The sequence below is a fragment of the Ammospiza nelsoni genome, chromosome 18 (genome assembly GCF_027579445.1).
Source record: "Ammospiza nelsoni isolate bAmmNel1 chromosome 18, bAmmNel1.pri, whole genome shotgun sequence".
In the NCBI taxonomy this organism is placed as follows: Eukaryota; Metazoa; Chordata; class Aves; order Passeriformes; family Passerellidae; genus Ammospiza; species Ammospiza nelsoni.
The window spans coordinates 6,943,545-6,964,475 of NC_080650.1; the positions used below are offsets into that span (position 1 = coordinate 6,943,545).

The 20,931-nt window shown below is 42.1% G+C and overlaps 1 protein-coding gene across 1 annotated transcript in view; it reads right to left on the reverse strand.

The window, feature by feature from the left end:
- Window positions 1–389: 389 nt before the first annotated feature.
- Window positions 390–20,931, reverse strand: part of ZDHHC8 (zinc finger DHHC-type palmitoyltransferase 8) — a 110,045-nt gene continuing 89,503 nt past the window's right edge. Inside the window, exons 4-11 of the mRNA XM_059485454.1 lie at window positions 18,120–18,292; window positions 16,863–16,965; window positions 13,512–13,603; window positions 11,770–11,902; window positions 10,788–10,905; window positions 9,971–10,080; window positions 6,067–7,103; window positions 390–4,718 (exon numbers count right to left, since the gene is read on the reverse strand). Coding sequence (XP_059341437.1) covers window positions 4,547–4,718; window positions 6,067–7,103; window positions 9,971–10,080; window positions 10,788–10,905; window positions 11,770–11,902; window positions 13,512–13,603; window positions 16,863–16,965; window positions 18,120–18,292 — 1,938 coding nt within the window. The 3' untranslated portion in view covers window positions 390–4,546. The remainder of the gene's footprint in view (window positions 4,719–6,066; window positions 7,104–9,970; window positions 10,081–10,787; window positions 10,906–11,769; window positions 11,903–13,511; window positions 13,604–16,862; window positions 16,966–18,119; window positions 18,293–20,931) is intronic.

Below are 20,931 nucleotides of genomic sequence, written 5' to 3' on the forward strand. Positions count from 1 at the left end.
ACTGTCAGAGACAGAAAAGCTTGACCCCATCTTTCCCACACACACAAAAAAATATTGACTATATATATATCTCTCTATATATCTCTAGTCTGGACCACAGATATAGTCCAAAGAAAACCACATTGCAATTTCCATATTAGGCTTGTAGGAGAGTAGGCATCATCTGAGGAACGTGCACTGTCAGGCCCGGGAGGGATCCTCGTGGGCCGAGTTGACACAACATCACGCTTGGTTAGAATGAGAACAGCAACACCCCACAGCTCATGTGCTGCACATGGCTACCAACACAGAGCTCTGTGCAACCCCCCGAGCTGGCTGAACCAAACTGAGTAAATACATTTGTTTTGCTTAATAAAAAAAAAAAAAAAAAAAAAAAAAAAAAAAGCAGATGTAAGATATTAGGGCAGTTCCTGCTATCACCTTCCTCAAAAATTCAAGACTTGAAGACTTCTTTAATGTACTTGCTTACAGACATGTTTTGAGACTGTAGTAAGGATCTTCAGGAAAATATGCCACCCTGAGGCTTTTTCCCTTGTTCACTTCAGGTTATGTCTGCATCCAGTTTTGACAGGGGGCCAAATGCTGGTTGTCTGTCAGTGCAGTATTTGGCCCGGAGTTTCAAAGTCTTTGCTATTCAGACTTTCCTATGAGGTCAACAAACAAAGTAGTAAAAAAAGAAAATATTAAGGCTTCAAGTAAAAATATTTTCTCTCTCTCCCACCCATGTAGTAAGGTACATTTAATTCCATAATACTCAATATATTATACAACTAAAGATATAGAGATCCAACTTTTCAAGGCAGAAAAGTACTACAATGAAAACCTGGAGGCTAAATGGGAGCATATGAACAGGGAACAAACAGATAATAAAATGCAATATGCAATGAAAACTGATGCGTAAACTAAAAAAACCTATTGATCTTTTTTAAATAAGTAATACAATCCACAGCTACAAATAAAAACATGTTGAAAATATTTAAGACTTTTGAAACATGAAATAAGCATGACAAAAATAAAAAAGCTACTTTACAGGATGTGTTAACTCGTGCTGGATTTTCATGGCTGATCCCCACCTACTATAAATTAGCATCAATTAAATGAGCTTTCATGGAGCCACACTAATTTATACAAGCTGAAGATTTGGCCTGCAGTGTCTGTAAAAGCAGGGTATCTTGACAGAAGAACCTTACTGCTGATCTGTAAACTGCTTCAAGAACTGTACTTTAATATGGGCTGGATTCTGCTCAAAAATTAGATTTAATAAATAGGTCCCCAGTCCCACAACAGGAACTATGGAACAGACACATTTATGAGTAAATAGCTGCAGGTTCAGTGCCTTGGATGGAAATGAGGCTGGATTTGCTGCATGCAATCTCCTGTTAACAGTTCTGCTTAGATTATTCTTTCAGAAAATCTGAATCATTTACTCCAGGCTATGTGCACTGAATTAAAAGCAAACCTCAAAAGGAAAAAAAAAATACTTTGGTACCATTGTAAACCTATGAAAAAGTTGAATGTCTGTCAACTGTGGGCAAAACTACTCACAAAATACATAGTCCTTACTGCTGAACCTGTACTGACACAGTGCATCCTTTTTTTCTCCCTTACCCCTTGTGAACTATGTCAAAATAACCCTGGATATTAGTGCTTTATACACACAATACTGTGTTTAGTCTTACTGAGAAATTCTCTCATGAACTAATGTAGTTAACTTCAAAGGCTCTTTGGCCCTTCAAGTTCCTCAGTAGCTTTTTCATTTATAAATTCAAGAGAAAGAACGATCAAAGTGGAGCATCACCGGGATGCAAATCTCAAATATTACATTGGTGCAAATTTTCAGCCTTGCTTGCATGAATTTCATGTACGTATTCAAAGATACATGATAAAATGTGCCCTTGTCTCACTCCCTAATCCCATGTGTTTCCTACCCCCTCTTTTTCAGGGCTTACATATGGCATACATGATACTTTAAAAACAAGTAATTTTGTGATACTCTATGCACCAGAGTGAATTCCAGTCCTTAAAGAAGTACTGCATCTTCCTGAGGAGTTAACATCAGGGTAGACTGCAGATTAATAACAGTTAAAGATGGAAGAAATCTGTAAGGCCATCTGGTCTACCCCTTGTCCCTACAGACTCACCTCTCACAGAAATTTTTTAATGACTTGTCCAAATACAGTTTGACTGTCCTAAACAGTTTGTCCAAAACTCTGCTTGGAAGACTATTCATTGCCCCTTCCTCTCCATCTTTTCTGCCTCATTCTAAATGTAGAGCATTGGCTACCAGTGACAACCCTTGGATTTACCTTTGGTTTTACAACTTTTAAGTAACATATTTGTAAAATTATGATACTCAATTTCCACGTCATTGCTTAGCCAGTGGCATGTTTTAGCCCTTTAAATCTTCTCATTAGCCAGCCCATCCAGTTCTTTAATATATATTGCTCCATCTATACCTGATCCAGTTTGCCAGCATCCTTCTGGCACCATGGTGCCTCCAACTAAAGACAATGTTCTACACGCCAGTGAGAAATCTGCACAGAAACACTATTGCTTCTCTGCTCTGCAATATCCCTACACCAGGCATTTAAAATATCACCAAGGCAATAAAATGCACACTGATTTCTACTTCACTCTCTCAGAACTTCAGCCTATTGCAGATGCATTGCTTTCCATGTTTCTTCCTTCAGGCAACATAGAGCATTACACAGAGAGATGATTAACTTTCTTATGTTCTCTTCAACCTTTGTCTCCAAAAAATAATGTGATATACAAGGGACATAATAACCATGTATTGCAGCAGATGTCAAGATTCATCAAATCAAAATATAAATTGTAACCAGGCAAAATTAAGGTCAATATTTGCCTTCTGGAATAATTAACCTCAACATACATGAAAACAAGTAAGATATTATTAACACATTCTGAATTGCTACCAAATACCTGGAGAGCTTTCCATTATAGTCAAGGACTGAAAAGGATTTAACCCCTTGAAACGAATATCCTGAAAAATGATGGATTTAGATCTCTAATCAAAACTATTCACCAAGAGAACCAGGTGGGAAGTCGAGGTCTTGTATACTGACTGGCTCAGTGATAAATAACAATTTTTAGTGACTTTGGCAACAGTCGCTCAGGATATTCTTAATTGCACACATGATCTGGCAAGTTAGCATTGGTCCAGATCTCAGTACTTTTGACTTCTGAGGTGGTAACTGAATGGTAAGGAAAAGGAGATAAGGAATAGAGAAATAAAAATCCATTTGTCCCAAAATTAGCTTTGCCAGAGTCCTCATATTTTTGACAAAAGTAATGCACCCCTTTCTTGTTTTTTATGGCAAAGTTGTCTTTAAATCCAACAAAGTAAATGTAGTTTTCTGGAGACAGGAAAAAGAAACCTCAGAATGTTAAATAGATTTGATTGATATTATTTTAAAAAGTTGTTCCCCAGGGGGGAAAAAACCCAAATTGAAAATCCTTTGTCTAACAGTATTGAAGACCAGAGGGAATGTGCTAGTAATTAGGCAGACAGAAAATTTATATCCTTTAGATGCACACTTGGCTCAGTTACACACACTGTAAATTCGACAGCTTATGATAACCTTGCTGCGGGATTACACTGACGGCACCAGGGCGAGGCAGTAAACTCTGTTATTGCCTAAATCCAACAGGTAAGGAGGGAGCAGGGAAAGCAGCTGATGGCTGTTTAAAATATGCTTCCATCTGAACATTTCTCTTCTCATCTGCTTGGTTCTGTTGCTGGGTCAGAGAAGCCTTTCAAACCCAGAGGGAGCAGGAGGTCAGAGTAGCAGATCCTCGCCGGTGTTGCGGTCCTTTTCCATGGAGACAAACACGCACACACACACACACAACTTCACACACAGGGAGGCCAACGGCAGACGGGGAGAAGCTGTTGCTATCCCTTCTCCTGCCCCCATCTGGGACCAGGGAGGCTTTTGAAGAAGACATGGTGTCTGCAGCCCAAGTGGCCTTGCCTTGTTCCTTCCCAGGAGGAGGAACCTGAGCTGCAGCGCCCGGGGGACGAAAAGAAGCTCCTGCCCAGCGCAGGAACCCCACTTTCCATGTCAACAGGAAAACAGCAGCCAGTCCTCTGGCTCCTACCAGACACCTCGCTGGCCAGAAGAACTGGGAAGGGGCATGGGAGAACTGACTGATCCTGGCTGACTGAACTGTTTCACAGCACAAGAGCTGCACAACAGAGTGGTTGGACAGACACGCGCACAATGGCTTTAGCGCTCTCTTGCAGGAAGGAATTTCGCTCCGTGTGGTCTTAGGTCGTAGCCAGTTCATGCCTGTCGGTTCAGGAAGAGTCTGATAGACTGTACAATTTTATTATTCCTTCAAGAATAAGGCTGCAGCTGGTTTTTGGCCAAAAGAGAAAGATGAAAACAGAACAAACCCAAAACAAGAAAAGGAGAGTGGCCAACTGCTGCTGCTCCTTCTTTGTTGTTGTTTGAGTCTTCACAGTGCTCCTAGCTTCATGGCTGGCTGAGTGGATGGCTCTTTGTTTTTAATTCATTTTATTTTACACTGAAATTTCATAGGTTGTTCCACCAACTCCAGACACCTTCTTAACATTAGAGTGTCTAGCAGGGCTGACTGGTGTCCCCTGGGAACTTGATGTTGAACCCAACCTGGCTATTCCTTTTGGCTGTCCATTTATTTTACTGTGAGGTGTCTTCAACTGCATGTCATCCCTGCACCAAAAGAAATATAAAAAGATGCAGTATTAGTGATAAAGTGTGGTACAGAATGGCTTCATTCAGAATAAACAATTACCCCTGTCATCCTGAGTTCCCAGCATTGCAAAATATTCAAGCCTGGGAGCAAGATGGTTGAAGCCAGTGCATTTGATGAAAAGCCACTGAAATGAGAGAATTAATTTGGCCATTAGGTTAGTGGACCACGCCTGAGTAATATCTGTTAATTTAATTACTTGCTTAAATGCTTTGTTGTTCCAAACTAATTGCATAGGCATTTGTAGGACACAGGAGAGTTTAACTGTTACCACTGCTCACCACTGACCTTAAGCCAAACTGTGTTTTAAAAGCAGAAACAAATTCTCAGAAAAAACATTTCCCAGTTAAATATCCAGGTAAACAAAACTTTGTTGCTCATCTCTGAAACAACTTGTTTGCACTTAACTTCAGGAGGTCTACAATAATAGTTCTCCCACATTTCAGTACATTTTCCAAAACTGTTGGATAACAGGAGAGAGAAACCTGGGATCTAAACCAAAGGCCAGCACAGCACAGTAAGTACCAGAGACAAAGGAAACTTAGATATTTCTGAAGAGCTGCCCTCAAGGTCCCAACTAAGCTGAAATACTACATCCTCAGCAGGATCACGATCTTTTCAAGCTTTCCAAGCTTCATAGCTTCCAGAAGGAAAACAGAAGCACATGCAGAAGCTGCAGCTGAGCATCTTGCTCAGGTGGCAGTTACTGAGGCTTTCAGCACAGCAAATCCTTTCTCTCCATGCTTTCTTACAGAAAGGAAGGAAGCAGAAAGGCCTTAAGGTAATATCATGAAGCTCTGTGCTTTTATCAGCAGTTCTGTACTATGGACACTCAACACTGGTAAATACAGAGCTGTCAATGCCAAGCACCAGGATCTCAGCATGTTTCCCTCTGTGGAGGGTATGTTGCACAAGCAGGATCCCAGCTCTGCCTCTGTACCCATGCAATGTCTGGGTCAGCCTCCCTTCAGGCTGCAAAGTAGAACAGTTCCACCCTTTTGTGCCTAAGGGGAGGAATAATCTACCTCACACCTTGGAAATAATTCCCCAGTTCAGCTATGACATCGTTTCACTATGAATTTACAGCAAAAGTGACCACCTGCAGTTCAAGGTACAGCAGAAGTGCAAACATTTTGTCATGATGAGGTTGCTGTGGGGGTGTGACAGAACTGAAGAGCACCCACAAACCTCCCACCATCATGGCCCACAGCAAACACCTCCTCAGGGTGTGCCTCCAGCGCAGCTCCAGCTCCAGCCCTTGCTCACAAGCAGATTTCCAGTGCTCTCAGCCCCTCAAGCAGTACATACCTCTGTGCTCCCACTGACTGCACCTCTGTGATTTCCACAGTGTTTACAAACGACACAGCCTTCGGGCCTCCGTAAGAGGGTGACCTAGGCATCCCTGTGGGGGACGATGGGACCTGGTGGCCTGGGGATTTGTAGGAGCCATTGCTCACCCTGCCCTGCAGTGCTTGATGGGACTGCACGTTATTATTGGCTAAATCAGCTTGCAGAGAGGTTGTGGAAGTCCTTGGGGCTCTTGTCATTGCACTTGAGAGTGAAGACACTGAGGACTGCAGTACAGGGTTCCTTGTGCTAAAGCTGGTGGCAGCCATCAGATTGTCCCTGGATCCGTATCTCATGGCCATGCTGCGCGGGTCTTCCGAGAGCGTGCTCACTTGCTGCAGGCTGTAGGAGCTGGGCGTGTCATAGACACCTGAGTCTGCAAACACCGAGTCAGGGTGCGAGTGGAGGAGCTTCTCCCTCTCTTCCATCTCTTTCCTCTCCTGGATGGATGCCATAATTGTCTTGGAGAGGTTATCGTAGCGCACTGGGGAGGGCTCTCGCTGATGCGGGGCCGGGCTGCCCAGCACCGGGCTGAAGCTCTGCGGGGGCTGGCGCTGCAGCTCGCTGCCCCGCAGGTGGCACATTTTGGCTGACAAGTATGGGGAGTGGTACCCAACAGAGCTGACTGCAGAATGGGCAATGCACTTCCTCCCCGAGGGAGACATGGGGTTCAGCAAACTGTCATAGGAAAGACTCCCATTTCTGTTTGACAGGGAATTGGGAGAAAAGATGCTTTTGTAAGGGGTGGAAGCCTCTCCTTCGGACTTTATTGGATGAAGGGGCACTTTGTCTGTCCCTCTCCTGCCAGCAGATTTCAGACTCAGGGATCGTGAATTGATGGCAAAGGAATCTATCTGGAGTGGGGAAGACTGGTAGGTCTTGTGCAGGGAGCTCTTCCGGTAGCTGGGGATGTCCAAGCTGGGTTCAGACTGGTAATCAAGGCTCCTGCCATCCTCTTCTATCAGAGCCCCCTGACTGTGTCCCTCCTGCAAGGTGATCTAAAACAAAGGTGAGTATGAGAAACAGAAGCCAGTGACATGTAAGTACAGGTTTGCTCTTTCAGTGAGTGTATGGAAGGACAGAGCTGAAGGTCTTCCCTCTGACTGCCAGCCCAGGTTCATTACAAGAAAATCTCCTGACTCCTGTTCAACATATGGATTAGCACCTTAGAACCATGGAGGAGTTGCTAAATAATATTGACAGTAAAATGTAAGTTAATACATGGACACTGAATGAGACACAAGCTGAGACTCAAGTCTCAGTCAAGGTAAATCAGATTGTTATCTGATAATACTGCCCTTGGAAAAAGCACTGCACTTCACATTTTCTACAAATAGCTCTTGAGTTGAGGGATGTCTGGACTTGTGTGCTGAGACAGAAATATTTTGAGCTTCATTTCAACACGCTGGGGACCAGCACACTCTTATCCACTCTACTCTGCACTATGAATATTCAGTAATTCTGAACTTCTGGTCATAGGTCTTCAAAATTAGGCACTTAACCTTAATTAAAGCAGAGAGGCTCCTTCCCACCATTTAGACAATGAAATGAAGCAATTTTCTCTTTTTTATTGCCTGTGTAGGAGAAAGTGGCCGCATCAGAAAAGGAAACAAAGTGCATAGTTTATTTATGTGCTCTAAAAACAGATAGGACTTCACTTTGTTTTACTCTGTGAAAATTGCTCAGAGTTCTGTTCACTTAAAATGCCATTCTGTGCTAAGCAAATAGTTTTCACTGTTATTTTTAAGGAAGAGTTTCCATAATGCACAATAAATTGGCTACACTGGCTGTGCAAACAAAGAGTTATTATCAGCCACATATTTAATCAGAAATGCAGTTGGCACAGCTTGTTCTTTAGTTTCTTTTAAAGGAAAATGATTAAAAAAATAAACTGAATGACAAACCCCTGGTTTATTGTGAATGTTTTTAAAAAGCTTTTTTCCTTTCAGCTGGAAGATAGAGAAATATGCAAAACAGCTCACTCTCTTCTAGAGCATGGTGCTAAATTTGGCCTTCTCTGGAAAAAGGACACCAAGTGACAGCCTGTAAAGGAGGATGAGAGCAATGACGTAGCTTTTAAGTGTATTTGTGCTACTTATCCTTGTGTCCCAATGCCTCTTTCCTAGCAGCTTTCACTGCTCAAAAGCAGAATTACACTGACAGGCTGAAGAACTGATACAGAACAGACACCATGGCATTCCTCACAGAGCCCAGTCTCTTTCCCTCTGTACCTCCTACTTAGGCTTGGCAGACAAATCCATGCCCTCCTATCAGCTCCTCACGTGAACCCCATTTTATGATACTCCCAGCTGACTACTACAGAGTTGTGACTACTATAAAACTGAACAAGGCCCCAGAGCTTGTACACCAGTCAGCAACAGCAACAGCACTGTTTTGAGTTAGGATTGAAACAGCAGCCCTCAGAGTGAAGGTGCTGTTCCCTGTTATCACTTCACAGCACTGCCCAGTCCCCTGGCCTAATCAGAACCTGCCCTGTATCTATATTGCATCTCTGGCTGTGCCCTGAATGAACACAACAAGCCTACCTTCCTTGGCTCTCTGACTTTTGGCATTATGACTCAGAATGCTGTGGCTTCCACAGCTCAAAATTGCTACATGATGCCTGTAAATAGACTATTTTGAACTGGATGAACAAGCCATTTTTCATGTAATAAAATGAAAATGAGAGGATATTAAACTTTCTGGATACAGTGAACACATTGTTCTTGTGTTCCCTCTCATAAGCCACTTGTTTCTTCATTAAGTGGACAAATCCAGAGAATAAGATTTACCATTACTGCAGTAAGACTAAAACTTAAACTTGGTCATAGCTGCAATTAAACTATCTATCACCATCTTTCTTTTCAAAATGAGGAGGATTCAGGAAAAGCTTTCCTCACTATTTAAGGAACATTCTGTCTTATTACAGTGTTGCTACAGTCAATTGTTTTTATCTACCGTATTTTCCTTTTTTACTTCTTTCATAATACTCCTTCCTATCACCCCCTTCTTGTTATTCCAGGGGTGATACTGAAGGACCTGATGAAATTAATTTTGAGAAAACTGCACTGTGTGTGGTATGTGTTTGTTAAGGGCGTCTCCACTGGTGCATGAAGACTTAGATACATATTGCAAATATGCAAGTTAGAGCAGTGATTTTCCAAATGCTGTTCTCAGGTCCCAGGGGCCAAGGAATATTTGCAATAAATTCATGAGAAATAAGTTTCATAACTTCTATGCAAAAGAATAAACTGTCAAAATTCCCCAGCAAATCTGTCTAATTGTTTGGACCTCAGTTTTCTTGATAGGTGAAAATGATGCCAAGAGTTAGGAAGGTGTTTTTTTCCATATAATCCAAATGCACTGAAAAGGTGCTAAGGAAGGTCAAATGTGAGGACTCTTCTGTTAATTTTTACTAAAATATCCCTTGGGATGCTTTAAAAGTTCTTTCTATTTTGCAAGCTGACATCTTAAGGAATCAGTGAGTACACTGAGTGTTGGCTAAGCGGTCTGATCCAGAGAAGCACTCAGCATGCCCAGCTCCCTCTGAAGGGAATGTGAGGTGGCACCTCTGCCAGGAGAAGCCAACGGGAGGTGACACTTCTCAGCACCCCAGGATGAGGCTGAGACACTGCAGCAGTGGCAGCACACGCCTGGCAGAGGGACAGACGTGTCAGCAGGGGGAAGCTGTGAAACCAGACATGTTTCCATAAGGAGCACAGTGAAAATAATACACTGTCACACAACAGTGCCAAGCTTTGTTATCTACTTTTCCACTCTGGCACTCACTGGAGCCCTGCAGTGAATTCCCCCTCAGCTCCACAGTGCCTGCACTAGCTGGGGCAGAAACTCGGAGTGCGCTCACCTGCTCGGCCGTGGCGTGGTAGTGAACTTTGGGGGTGTTGCTGAAACCTGGGCGGTATTTGTACATGGCAGGAGTGGGAGGGCTGATCAGTTTGGGTGAGAGGCCACCTTCTGCAAAAGAAAAAAAAAAAAAATTTCTATTAAAATGTGTGTGGACAGAAAGCTGTCAGCCGTGATTCATTGCCATCCATCGTGCTCTGCAAGCAGATCTGTTCTAGAGAGAATAGAACTTGCAGTACTTTGTGCAGAATTCCACCAAAATCAATGGGCTCCCAATGGCAGTAACAGCACATTGCTGCCACGTCAGCCATCTACAGAGAAGAAGAAACAAGACACAATATGTTGAATGGGGTGACATGTTTTGGCGAGTAGAAATTTTGCCTAATTTGAAATACTAAATATTTGGGTTGGATTCAGCTACTAGTTCTGCCTGAAAAAAAAAAGTTTTTTTTAATAGTATCAAAGCATAAAGTTCACATTCTTACCAATGAAATAATTCAGTTTGCAACGCCCAAGAATGTCATGCTAATATTTCTGATTCCTTAGATGTTTTTATTTTTAAAATTGATTTAAGAAGGGGTTTAAAAGTGTTTATAATCTCTGCAAAACTGACATGAAAAATTAACCTAGGCTTGAATAAACCACTTCAAGCAGGCTTTTCTCTCCCTTTCCTGCTGTTAATTCCCCTAGTCTGGAAATCTTATAAATAGGAAAAAAATCCATCACCCAGATCACAAGTTTTGAAAAAATACAAGAAGCATTTTAAAGAGGCTAAAATAGTTTCTTATAAATAAAAATAAAGCACTGATCATACATACCTTCACTGGTGCCCAGCTGCCCTTTTAGCTCAGAGTACTTGCTTGGATCTCCTTTGGGTGGGAGAGTTGGTTGCACATCCATACTCTTATCCTCCAGGCCTTCCAGGCTGATTTTAGACTGAAAATGATCCAAAAAAATCAATCATTACATGAAACTTGGTTCAATAGCAGCATGTGGCAGAGTGCTGGCTGTACCAAAGAACCAGAACTACCTATAACTATAATGACAAACAGGATTTAGCATCCACTGCAGGCAAGGACTGCCACATGTAAAATTAGCATTGTCATAACCAGCCAGTAGAATTTTAAATGTACTATCCTGGTCTACTTGGCAGGCTAAGTACTATAATCATCATGCTAATTAATATGTGGTAGAAGACAATAGTGCTTTCTAGCATTTTTCAGCAACTTTCCAGGTAGCTCTCAGCAAGTAACTATTCAAAGTTTCTTCCAAAGGAAGTAACTATCCACAAAAATCTTACAAGTTGGCTTCATTTGAATCCACCACTTTTTATGGGACTAAATAAATCCTTCTTTATTATTCATGACAGGAGAAACTGAAAAGAGAACTCAGCTTCTGAGTCAATATTCCTTGCCCTTGACCACAAGCCTTCCTGCAGCCTGGAAGCTCAGAGCGTTCTCTGAAGTAGAACAGCTGACCTGGTCTGGTGGTACAAGGGTTCATTAAAATTAATTTGAACACGAAGAGGTGACAGCTCTTGGGACAGAAATTAACTACTGCAAAGAACAGGCAACTCTTCCAAAAGAATCCCAGAGGGATTCCATGCAAGAGCTGCCTCTTACTGGATCAAGAACTGCAGTTACTGAACTTGCATTACTTTCAAAGCATGAAGTACATGACAAGGACTCAAACTCCAGTTTCTGCATCATCTCAAAGAGATTTGTCAATGACAGACTCATTCCCAGGCTTGATAATGCTCAATCCCTGCCCTGCAAAAGCAGAGCTTGGAGATTCCCTCACCTTGCTGCGGTTGAGGTTGGCTTGGATGCCGTTGTCGCTGATCTTCACCGTGATCTGTCGCTCGGACAAGTCCGGCCTCAGGAAAGGAGGCTTCACACTCACAGCTTGCTTCTTCTTGGGCTCAACCACGTACCTGATGAATTGTGCAACACTCATCATTAAAATAAACAGCAACCTAAGAACGAGGCTTAAAAATCTTCCCACTTCCAGGTTATGATTTAAGAATATGTCAGAATCAAGGTAAGAGCCTCAATTTATTTCAGTAGATGTAATAATTAAGCAGCAATAAAAAAACCCAAAAACAATAATTAGTGAGCGAAAGGAGAAGATGCATTAAAAAAATCAGCAATTTTTTAAGCACTAATGGACAAGAGCACGAAGAGAGCAAGAGAGGCCTTCCATCAACAGAAGTGACTGACTACATGATCCCAGTTAACACCAAACAGCTGCCCTGTGGTGGGAGTCAGTGTCTGGGGAACAAGACCCAGCACATGGGGAGTTACCATGGAGAAGATGATGTGCTGCCAGTTCTAACTTACCACATGGTGACTTGTTTCTGTAGCATGTTTAGTGTTCAAATAAATGGAGGTAAAAAAGACTGCCAAGTCTATAGGAAGCAAAAAATCTAAGAGGAAATGGCTGATTTTAGATAGAATTCTCTAAGTGCAATTGGCCAGTGTCTGTACAATGCCTAAATATCAATACACACACCAGCTTTCTCTGTTTTATCTAGTGAACAGGACATTCTAGTAGTGATGGCTCAGGGACCTTCAATAAACAGAACAATCTGAACAGGTGTTCACAAAACACAAATGTTCTGCTTGTTACAATTCTGTGAATAGCCATGATGATGGTACTCACAACCCCTCTCTTAACACAAGTGTCTCACAGCATTTAATATCCAACTCTTCTCATCCACCTTGACCTGACTTTCATGTTTGGAAGGTTTGAGAAGCAGCTACTCCAATGTCTTTAACACATGTAACAGTCCTTTAGGAATTATTTGTTGCATAACAAAGGGGGAAAAACGCAGATAAGAGTGTCAGGGTCTGGAATTGTTCAACACCCTAAAAAGGCTCAAATAAGTCTTCTAGTAAGATTATGAACATGTTTGCAGGCTGGACAGCTCAGCACCTAGAATTATTTATAGTCCATCTGATCTACTGCATTAAGATCCTGATTTCAAAATGTGAAACGATAAATCCATTTCCCCAAAAATAGAAAGCCATAAATAAAATCTCAAGTTTCGTGATGTAGATCTCATTGATAATCTGTTTTATGATAATGAAAGTGCCAGTGAGATTGAAAACCACAGCAGCCTGAAATTAGATTTAACTCTTAAGAAGAAAGGCTGATTTTAGCTTCCTCCCTTTTCCCCAGCAGAGTGGACATTGCCTGTAGAGTGTAAGAAGTAGTGTGGGCAATATGATAACATATGGATATTTACCTTGTTACTGAAATCCACTGGATAAAGAAGCTGGTGAAGACAAGGGTATGAGCTCGACATAGTTTAACAAGCTCATGCCAAAAAAATATTTCTGGGATAAGGGTGGTAAGTTACAGGTTACAGCCATGCATCAGGGAAGCAGCTATCACAGAGCTCTACGTTCACGACTGTTTTGCTTTGCTTTCCCCTTATTCCATCAATGATCCTTGGCTTGTGAGCCCAGCCAAGCACATTTCTCCCCCTGTACCAACAGGGATTCTTGTTCCCTCATTCCAGCTGAGAGCATTTCTCTTACCTGGGAGCCAAGGGGCTGCAGAGCACATGTTCCACGTTTCCACAGCATCCGCGGGTAAAAGGATTCACTCCCCCACGGAATTTCCCTGTCACCTGGAAACATGTTCAGGACACTGCTCAAACCTCTGGTTACATAAAAGTCATCATCCAAGCCTCAGAAAGCCAACAACAAGCCTGACCCTTCTGTCCTTCCCAAACAGATCATTTTTCTTTGAATGCTGCACTTTATCACTCCAGCTCTGACACACCACCTCTGTCAGCTAATTCCAGCTAGGAGGCACTCCACTCAAGATCCTTCCCAAAAGGACATTGCTAAATATGACTGGATTTCAAAGTGATGTGTTCACATCTCCATGCTGCTCCTGCACTGGATTTGTGTCTGCTCCTAGCCAGACATCCTGTTTGGGTCTCTTTCATTCCCCTCCTCTGCCTTGGCGAGACCCCTCCAAACCAACAGCAAAGTCGAATCAATGTTCCCAAATGCTGGATGAGAGCAATGTTTCTCTCAGATCTCATCCTGAGCAGCAATCAGTACAAACCACTGCCTTACGTGGGAGGGTGCCAGGAACTCCCTGGTGATTACAATGTTTGCTTGTAAATGAGCAGGTTTAATAAAAGCCAAGCCTCATTAGACTGGCGAGATCCATTCAAGGCTTCATAAGCATTATAAAGAGTTTGTACTCTACAGGCACATGCTCAAAAGTCACCATATGGGGATAAACACCAATAAAGCCAGGGAGATTAATAGTGGTTGCCATTAAAAGCATTACTGTTGTTGTTGTTTGCAAGTAAAGCATTTTAATCAGCTCATAGTTCTGATCTAGCAACAAGTTTACACAGCACCAGAAATACTTTAATAACTTGCACATAAAATAACAAGGATTAAATGATTCTGCAATATATTATGCTGGCCTTGTTGATATAACATAAAGCTCTTTAAAAGGCCAAGAGAGAGAGGCTGGAAGTTCTGAGATTTGGAAGAACAACCTTTTGATAAAAACATGGGCCTGGGACATTTGGCACGTCTGCAATCAATCCTGGGCTCACACTGACTTGTGCCAGATGCTGGCAAAGCATTTCATATCTCTGTGCCCATTTTCTCAAACACAGTATGAAAATAAAATTTCTCCAACTCACAGATTACAGTACTAATTATATTTGGTTTCTAAAGTAGTTTGAAAATCACTGCTAGAAAGCAGTCTAAGAAGGAAGGGTATTTATTTACTCTATTCAGAAACTAAAAATACCAGGATATGAGCAGATGTTGGGTTATGGGTTATTTTCATTCCATAAAAGAATTTCAGAGGCATTCAGAAAGCTCAGTAAACATCTAAACCCAGCCACTATGCACTTTTCAATCACAGTCTGCCTACTATGAATGCTCAGAACTTACAAACTCCAGAATTATTAAATACCAAAAATTTACAGTAAAAACCCAAAAATGTCTGTACCACTGGCCTACAAAATGTACTGAGAAAAGAGAACAAGATAAGCTGAGCATATTGCAACTGCAAAGCTGACAGTAGATAACCACCAGTGTGAGAAAAGAGAATCAGCACTGAGACTGCAGGAGAAAAGAGAATGTTTTATAACAGTGGCAAAGCCAGGAGCAGATCTCACATCCATCTCTCCTGGTCTGGTGCTCTAATTACTCAGATATGCTTCCTCTGAAAGGACCTCAGGGCTGGGAACATCCATCCTTCAGTTACAGATAACCCCTACATATGACTAAGCAGAAATTAAGACCAGATTATATTTAATTTTCAAAATGGCATGGGAAGATGTAATAAATCTCAAGTGGTTTGGTAGCTCAGGAAACCAAACCAAGCTAGGATACATTTTCCAATGGTTATTTTGATCACAGAAAAATCATCAACCTTTCTAAATTCTAGTGTAGCCATAAACATATGAAATTAAATTTAACATTTTTTAAAGTTAAATTTTTCCTTCTTTTTCAGCCTAAAATTTTCATGGAGAGTTTATATCACTGCACAAAGACAAGCCTAAGGCAAACCACGATTTGGGCTATGAGACCAAAATGCCCTGTGTTTCAAGCTACTATTGTTAGCACTATCAAATCTAATACTTGGCCAAAATTAATTTTAAAATGAAGAGTAGATGATTCTGAGCAGGACAGAGAAAAGCATTTGAAGATGACAGCTATGGAAGCTTGCTTTGTTCAAAGGCCATGTTAGGCAACTGCTCAGGATGACTTCAGATTCCTTGCTTATGTAAACCTCCCACACTCTTCTGGATAAGAGTTTTTATTGTCTCTTGTGGGATGGAGACAATGTCATCTCAGTTTACGAGGGCCTGGCCTCAGACAGATGTTTTCATCGCTCACAGCCTGCCCAGGAGCCAGACAGCTCCACAGCATGGAGCCATCAGCCCCCAGGACAGCCAAAACAGCTCAGTGGAGCTGCAGAGCACCCATGGGGGCAAGGGCAGCAAAAACCCATCTGAAAAAACCCCCCAAACCACAAGGGAAAAGAAGTATGGTGGAGAAAAATGTGAAAAAGCCCAGATCTGAGGGGCACTTTGGAGCTGGAGCTGTGCAAGGGTAAAGCACTGGGATGCACAGAGTTCAGGAGCCTTGGGATGAGGGCTGAGACCTGTGCCACACCTGCAAACTGCCCTTGGGCTGGCAGGGACCTGTTATTGATCCCATCACATTGACCTCTATCTGCCACACCAAGCCATTAATGGGCACATGAATGCAGGTCTGCATCAACCCCAGGGATGTGGGTCATGGACATTTGAGCAACTGCAGGGGAACTGGAGTTTTCCAGGCTTTTTGGCACAAATGTTGGCACTTAGTCTGGAGAAGCAAACCAAGCTGGGTCCAACAGCACTCTGTGTGTGTGAGCTCATATGCATGAGAACAAGAGAGAGAGACACAGAGGGAGACAAAGAGCTAACTCAGACCCTATTAAGGGCAGTGAGGGCTTGCTGGGGAGCTCAAAATACCAGGAGAGAGGGCAAATGATTTAATCTTTTCCTTTCTGTTTCACTCAATCTCATGGATTGTTCAATCTGACTCATAAAGTTTGAACTTCTGGGGTTGATGGTACTTACCACATAAAACCTATTTCAAGGTCATGAGTAGATTTTAAATAATAAATAAGCCTGGGGTAGTGCTCTGTGGCTAAAAAAGGGAAATCTTTCCCTGCAGTGTATTAAAAAAAAATCTGAAAAAAAAAATAGGCAACCTTCCTAGATCTTCACAGAAGCTCCAATAAGAGCATTTCTGGTAAGATTTGGACCATCATTAGCTTTACCCAAGCTGACTTGCTGACTTTCCTTCCCACCTCAGCACCTAAGCCACAAACATGGAGAAAGGATTGCTTCTTACCTGCTCATTGGTTGTGCGCCCTCGGGCCACCAGAACAATGTGGAAGCCAGTGAGACCAATGACTGGGATAAAGAACAACCCAGCCACACACATGACAGCCATTCTGTATCCAAGGGTTAAAGAAACTGGGATGAGTGAAGGGAAAAAGGGTCTGTGAAAGACAGGGAGAGGAAAAGGAGAGAAAAAATATAGGGGAGTGTAACAGTGTCATAGAATGGTTTGAGTTGGAAGGGACCTTAAGGATCATCTAGTTCCACCTCCCCTGTTGTCAGGGGAGTTCCATTTTCATTGTCCCAGGCTGCTCCAAGCCCTGTCCAGCCTGGCCTTGGACACTTCCAGGGATCCAGGGGCGGCTACAGCTTCTCTGGGCAACCTGTGACAGGGCCTCATAGTGAAGAATTTTATGCTAATATCTCATCTAAACTTGCCCTCTTTCAGTTTGAAGCTGCTCCCCCTCAACCTTTCACTCCAGACCCTTGTCCAAAGTCCCTCTCCAGCTCCCCTGGAGCCCCTTTAGGCACTGGAAAGGGCTCTTAGGTCTTCCTACAGCCTTCTCTTCTCCAGGCTGAACAACATCAACTCTCCCAGCCTGTCTCCAGAGCAGAGGGACTCTCTGAACACCTCTGTGGCCTCCTCTGGACTTGCTCCAGCAGCTCCACATCCTTCTGATGTTGGTACAGCACTCCAGGTGGGGTCTCATGTGTGCAAATTATTCCTCACCTTTAGCAAGGCCTAACTAAATTCCATCTCAAAGTTAAGTCCATCGGCTCCTAGTCTGGGTCCTCACCCTTGAGATGGTCAAAAAGTTGAGTGAACTCAGTGATTCTGAGTTCTACCTTTCTACCTTGCAAAGAATCACCCCTCAGAGCCAGCAATTCATGTGTTACACCAGCACACAGGGGGCTACTTCCAGAGCACCCTCTGCTCCAAAGCACAGCAACAGAATTCTAAACTCAGCAAACAGCAGTTGAGAGTTACACCTGCTTTTAAGTTAAATTCAGGGAGGCAGCTCATCCTTCTGCTGGGCTGTCATGACAAAGATTGAGAAAGACAAAGGGTCACCTACAGTTTCTGGAGCAATCCACGCTCACCCAGGTACAATGGGAACAGAGGAAATCCTGCACTGAGCATTTACAGGAGGAGAGCAGTGGGGGATCAGGAGAGGCTCCACCAGCTCCCTGAGGACAAATATACAGATTCATTCTTGCCCATTCTCCTCAGTCACCTTGAGTGTGGAAAGACCAACAGGAAGGATACGTGATGGTGGTGTGAGCTGCTCCCAGCTTTTCCATGTGGTTCAGGACGAAGATGAGCCCAAAGGTGAACACTCCAACCATGTGTGTACTTAAGGACAGCAAGAAGAGAAAAAAATAGCGGTAGTTCCTCCGTCCTATGCAATTGTTGACCCATGGGCAGTGATGGTCAAAATCCTTGTAAAGAAAGGGAGAGATAGGGAAAAATATCCAAACAGTGAAAGAAAATACATTGCCTCAGAGATGAATCTGAACCCCTGTCATGTAAAATTACATCAGACTAGTTCTGCAGCTTTACAAAATGCTTGACTGTCTTTTATAAGACTTTTTAGGACCAAGTTGTTTCTCTATTCATGAATGGAGAGGTACTTGAGTGTTTATAGGGTTTGAAGAGAGGATATATCAAACATAAAGGACAGGCTATTTATCTGCTAGCAGCAGAAGCCCTCATTTTTATCATCCTTAGCATGAGTCAATTACAATGAAGTTATTATAGCCTAGAATGGTTTGAAGATGTAATAGTGCTGCAGAATGCCCTGTCCCACATTTCAGTATTTATACATCACTGAATGAGTCCACTTTGAACAATGAGTCCATTTTGAACACAAAAGTACCTTTTTACCAAGCAGGTCACAAAGAAAAAGAACAGCAGGATCAGACAAGAGGCAAAGTTATGCATAGGTCCATTAAGTTATGAATCCAAACCTAACTATTTGTCTCAGTTACAAGTCCAAAGTCCCTTACAAAGTCAGATCCCTTTTAACAGGAGATTTAATAATGAGGGCAAGCCACAGACACCCTCCAAGTGCCTTTACACAGTTTTGTAAGCATGTAAATCCACTGTCTCCAATGGGATTATTCCTGACGTGAAGACAAGATCGGGTGCAAGAAATAAACCCTTCTTACCTCTGTGTTCTGCAGAGCAGATATTACACATTCATTGCACTGACAAATACACTGTGTATTCTTCACTTTGTGGCAATGCTATTTTTAAGCACTGCTCAATGATGACACAGGGGGTTTTGTATTTCTAATTTTGCACAATGCATTTACCAAAAATTTACAAAATACAAAAAAATGGATTAGAGCTTTTTCAAAGCACATTAGAAAAGGACAGGGGCGACTTAAATATTAAGATCATTTCAGGCTATATCTGAAATGCTGACATAACATCTGTCTGTTATGCAAATCTGGCTGTATGCAGCCCAAAATACCTATGGATTATGAAACTATGTAAGTATACACTGCAAACATTCCAATTAAGAAAACAAAATTCTGACTATTGTCACAGATTCATTTTGGGTCCCTCTGCATGCTTTAAGTTTTAATTTGTTTTATTTCTGCAAGTGTTGTCTGCTTTTGCTGTTTATTAATTTTTATCATATTGGTTCTAAAGTTTTATATTTGGGAAAATAATTTTGATTGTACATTCTAGACTGACAGTGAAAACATGGGAACTACAACCCTGAGTGGATCCTACATGGAAAGCCAGCAGAGTCACTCCTGTTACTGTCTCAAAGCTCTTCTAGAATATGACAGGTGAGTGGGAAATAAGCATCACAAGAATCAATAAAACATGTTTAAGGCCACAATTTATTGATTCAGAAGTCATTAATACTTTTTGCCTACATTCCTGCACAGCAGTAGTAATTTAATTACAAGCAGAGCTCTTTACTTGTGCACCAGAATAGCAGAGAACACTCCACTGACCTATCAATAGAACTTGTGGAGAGCTCTATTCTATCAATAGAACTTGTGGAGAAGCCAGAGTCACCTTGCCTTCTGCTATTTTATGCAGGTTCCTTTTGGATTCCCTCCCATTTTCATTTCTGCTGCAGAACTGACTCCCATGGAGGCCTTACATCAGCATGAAACTTCAACTGTTTATACCACTGAGTTTTGAGCAATCTTTTTCTCAGAAAACTTCATTTCCTGAAAATGAATTTTTATGCTGAGCCACCGGGGAAGGTGGAAGAAAGAAACTCCATGGGACAACTGAGAATTTGCCATCATCTAAACAATCCTCAGAACCTAGAATTAGTGAAAACATTTATGTTTTAAAACTGGTAATGTATGATTCAGGTTTTCTACCAAAAATCCGGCTCTGTGCAACAATTCACAGCAGTCTAAACAAACTGTGTGTCAAACAAATAGCTGTGGCTATTTCTCTCTACCCAGGGACCTTAGCAGCTCCTCACTCTCAGGCTTCTAAAATCCCACATCCTTCTAAAGCCTTCCAAACCAGGACAGCCTTGTCCCATTTATCAATGGTTACTAGGCACAGCACTGCTTCCAGATAATTATAACTTAGATATATGACTGACACAAGATAAATCCAGCCTTTCTCTCACTTGCAACTGTGCTGCTCTCTTTGGGACTATTCTCTTGCTTATGGCAAAGAGGATTAGGACAAAGGTAGTGTATACAGCATTCCAGCTGACTCTGGTATTTTTTCTCCTTCTGATTAGTAATTCTTTTTATTTTAATGGCACGGCTGAATATATTTTAGACATATTAAGATTTATCTTTCTATTGAAAAAAATAGACCTTGCAGCAGAAATGAACCTTTAGAAGTAGAATTTTCAGCTCAGCAATAAAAAGTCCCCTGGCAATACACTGCTGTGAATACAGTGCTCTGTACCTACATGTCTGGGAGATGCTTATAGCCCAAAAGCACATCTTACTGTTTAGGGTTATTTTTTAAAAATCCTGTGTGACTCACCAAGACCCTAAGGGTAACAAGAATCAAGAAAGTCCCCTAATTCACAGCAATCAACATTAGAAACATGAATGAGCTCATGCTCTGAGCTGGGGTA